The sequence below is a fragment of the Rhincodon typus genome, chromosome 46 (assembly GCF_021869965.1).
Source record: "Rhincodon typus isolate 14 chromosome 46, sRhiTyp1.1, whole genome shotgun sequence".
Classification (NCBI taxonomy): Eukaryota; Metazoa; Chordata; class Chondrichthyes; order Orectolobiformes; family Rhincodontidae; genus Rhincodon; species Rhincodon typus.
Window position 1 is genome coordinate 6,537,977 of NC_063377.1, and position 3,863 is coordinate 6,541,839.

General features: G+C 55.8%; 1 protein-coding gene across 1 annotated transcript in view; it reads right to left on the reverse strand.

The window, feature by feature from the left end:
• LOC109926555 (myosin-10-like) overlaps window positions 1–3,863 on the reverse strand; it is a 35,130-nt gene that overhangs the window by 15,954 nt on the left and 15,313 nt on the right. Inside the window, exons 8-10 of the mRNA XM_048620291.1 lie at window positions 2,129–2,227; window positions 712–855; window positions 376–471 (exon numbers count right to left, since the gene is read on the reverse strand). Of these exons, the coding sequence (XP_048476248.1) occupies window positions 376–471; window positions 712–855; window positions 2,129–2,227 (339 nt within the window). The remainder of the gene's footprint in view (window positions 1–375; window positions 472–711; window positions 856–2,128; window positions 2,228–3,863) is intronic.

Genomic DNA, 3,863 nt, shown 5'->3' on the forward strand with positions numbered 1-3,863 from the left:
GGAGATAGGGAGGGAGGGGATTTGAACAGGAGGGTGAGGATTGTAGGGGGCTGGAGGAGGTGACGGAGATAGGGAGGGAGGGATTTGAACAGGCGGGTGAGGATTGTACGGGGCTGGAGGAGGTGACGGAGATAGGGAGGGAGGGGATTTGAACAGGAGGGTGAGGATTGTAGGGACTGGAGGAGGTGACGGAGATCGGGAGGGAGGGATTTGAACAGGAGAAAGAGGATTTGAGGAGTTCTGGAGGAGGTGAAGAGGTGATGATGAAGGGAGCGAGAGATGGAAGGGCCATCGAGATCGGCGGTCCTGTCGGTGGGCTCAGAGGGTTACACACCACCAAAGGTGACCCAGCATGCAGGCAGAGGGATCCCATACCTGTATCCTCTGGCATTGAGGCCTGGTCTGTGTTCCGCTCCTTCTTAAAGGTAATGTTTCCAAACTGTAGCACTGCTGAGACCAGGCGTAACATTGCTGCATGAATAACAGGCAGAGACAGAGACAGACAGAGATCAGCAACACTATCACAGGACAATGGCAGGGCTGAATGGCCTCCTGCTCCTGTGGGACAGGCTGGAGGAGGAGGGGGGTGAATGGCCTCCTGCTCCTGTGGGACAGGCTGGAGGAGGAGGGGGGGTGAATGGCCTCCAGCTCCTGTGGGACAGGCTGGAGGAGGAGGGGGGGTGAATGGCCTCCTTTTTCTGTTGTACTCACCGGTGATCTCGTCCTGGGAGAACCCCATGATGGTCATGGCCTCAAGAGTCTCGTGGAAGTTGTCTTTGTCCTGTTGTCCCGCTATGGGAATGTACCCGTTCGACAGGAACTTGTAATTCTGCAACGGCTCCAGCAGCAGGTCAGCTGTGTGGAAGTGGGGAAAACAGAGAGAGAGAGAGAGGGTGAGAAGGGAGGGGGAGAGAGAGAGAGACGGACGGAGACACAGAGAGACACACAAACGGACAGAGACAGACAGACAGAGAGACAGAGATAGGGAGACAGACAGAGGGAGCGTCAGAGACAGACGGACAGAAAGAGAGAGACAGAGAAGGCGGACAGAAAGAGAGAGTGAGAGACACAGACAGACAGATGGACAGAGACATAGAGAGAGACAGAGAGATAGGGAGACAGACAGAGAGAGTGAGAGAGAGACACAGATGGACAGAAAGAGAGTGAGAGAGAGAGAGAGACAGACGGATAGAAAGAGAGAGACAGACAGAGAAATGGATGGGGCACAGGGAGAGGAGAAGGTGACAGAGACGGGGGCGGGAGAGGGAGAGACAGACAGACAGGGACAGAGGAAATAAAGAAGAGAGATATATATAAACACATAAAAAAAGAAGGGCAAGGAAGGGAAGGAGAGGGAATCACTGAGGGGTCACCTGTCGTGGAATCACTGAGCAAAAGATGGCGATATTTCTCTTCTGCTCCCCATCAGGCCCCAGTGTAAGAAATGCCACATTTTACAGGGAGTGACTGTGTCATAAACAGACAGCTGGCACAAAGTAAGAAACCTGCCACCTCAGAAGCAGAGGGATCTGGGTGTCGCAGTGTTTGACGCAGTTAGTCTGGGCTCGCATCCGACAGAGTTTCCAGGAGTGAAACAGAAGCCATCCTGACGGGTGGATACAGAGAACACGTTCCCCCCAACTTGTGGGGCAGAAGCCAGGAAGGGGGATCGTGCTCTCGAGACCAGCTCCCCAGGGAGTGGGGGGTGGGGGGAGGAGAACATGCTGAGGAACACCATGTGGTGACTCAGTTCAGAAGAAACTCTGTTGCCCAAAGGTGGGCGAGGTTCAGGACGGGAGTGGGCTTAACGGGGTCGAATGGCCTGCACTTTTCTCAGTTGATCGAGAGCACTCTCTTCAGCACCCTCGAATCTTCCGACGGTCACCGGAGGAAATCCTCCTCATCCTGTTCCCTCCCCGGCACAAGATGGCGTTTGGAAGTGGGGGGCGGCGGCAGCGGACGAGGGGAGGGAAGGGCAGAGGTGGGCGCTGAAGGGCCCATTGTTACTTTGTCTGCTTCCAACCCTGTGCGGGTGAGCGACGTTTCCCAGGGTCCTGCATCCCACCTCCCCCGCCAGCCCCCGGTACTGATGGAGGGAGTAACCCATCGCGGGGGACAGCCCACGTACTCTTGACGTGTTCGCCAGCGCCCACCAGGAGCTGGTAGAAGATGTGGAAGGTGCGCTCATCCCTGGCTTGACGGATCGCCCGGGACTTCTCCAGCAGGTCTGTACCGGACCGTCAAGGAAGGTCAGGTCCCAGGTCAGGCCCGCCCTCATTCCCCTCCCTCCCTATCTCCCTCACCTCCTCCAGTCCCCTACAATTCTCACCCTCCTGTCCAAATTCCTCCCTCCCTCCCTATCTCTGTCATCTCCCTAAATTGTCCCCAGTCTCTTTTTTTAAGCCATGCCTTAAGGGTAGCACGGTGGCTCAGTGGTTAGCAATGCTGCCTCATGGCACCAGGAACCCAGGTTCAATTCCACCCTTGGGTGACTGTCTCTGTGGAGTTTGCATGTTCTCTCCCCCCGTGTTTGCATGGGTTTCCTCTGAGTGCTCCGGTTTCCTCCCACAGTCCAATGATGCGCAAGTTAGTGTGGATCGGCCGTGCTAAATTACCCATAGTGCCCAGGGATGTGCAGGTTAGGGTGGGTTGGCCGTGCTAAATTACCCATAGTGCCCCAGGGATGTGTGGGTTAGGGTGGATTGGCCGTGCCAAATTACCCAGAGTGCCCCAGGGATGTGCCGGTTAGGGTGGATTGGCTGTGCTAAATTACCCATAGTGCCCAGGGATGTGCGGGTTAGGGTGGGCTGGTTGGATCGCACGGTGGCACAGTGGTTAGCACTGCTGCCTCACAGTGCCAGGGACCCAGGTTCGATTCCACCCTCAGGTGTCTGTCTGTGTGGAGCTTGCACATTCTTGCCGTGTCTGCGTGGGTTTCCTCCGGGTGCTCTGGTTTCCTCCCACAGTCCAAAGCTGTGCGGGTTAGGGTGGATTGGCCGTGCTAAGTTACCTGTAGTGTTCAGGGATGTGTAGATTAGGTGGGTTATAGGGGGATGGGTCTGGGTGGGAAGGGTCTCGGTGTGGACTTGTTGGGCCGAAGGGCCTGTTTCCACAATGTAGGGATTCTTTGACTCTATTCTATGAAGGATCTGGGGGATCGTTCCTTCCGAGGGTAGCCTCGGGGTTTGCTGACTCCATTAACAGTGTGAGAGAGAGAAACACTGGGTACAGCCAAGGCTGGGGCAGGGTGGGGCGATGAGGGGCGAGGGGCAACCTCAAAAGGCTTGTACAGATTCGGCCCTCTTCTGCAGCGACACCTCAAACCTTCCTTGGGGACTTCTCCGGGGTCTGAGGACTGGTTCAGATCAGATTGTCCGCTGCCCGTGACAGGTTATAGACATTTCACAGCTCACACACAGAGACAGAGTGTGACGGGGGTGGGGGTGGGGGTGGGGGTGGTGCGCCTTCAAACATCCACCTGTTCTAACCCTGTTTCGCAGCACTTGGCCCACAGCATTTTCCTGCTGTGGTGTGTTAAGTTCTCATCTGTACAGTTCTTCCACATCACTACTGCTCCCGTCTCAGCCACCCTTTCAGGCACCGAGTTCCAGACCAGGCGACCTATTTCCTCAAATCCCCTCTCATCCTCCTCATCTGGCTGATGATCCCTAGGCTCAGGGCTAAGGTTCCCCCTCTCAGCCCTCTCTACATCCCACAGAACATTGAACTTCTCATTCAGAACCCTTCTGGGTCCTCTCCGTTCTAAAGGAAACAACACAAGCTCCATCTCTCAAATCACCAATAAGAGAGAGAGAGAGAGAGAGAGAGAGAGAGCGAGCACGAGGCACGGGCAGAGAGAGAGA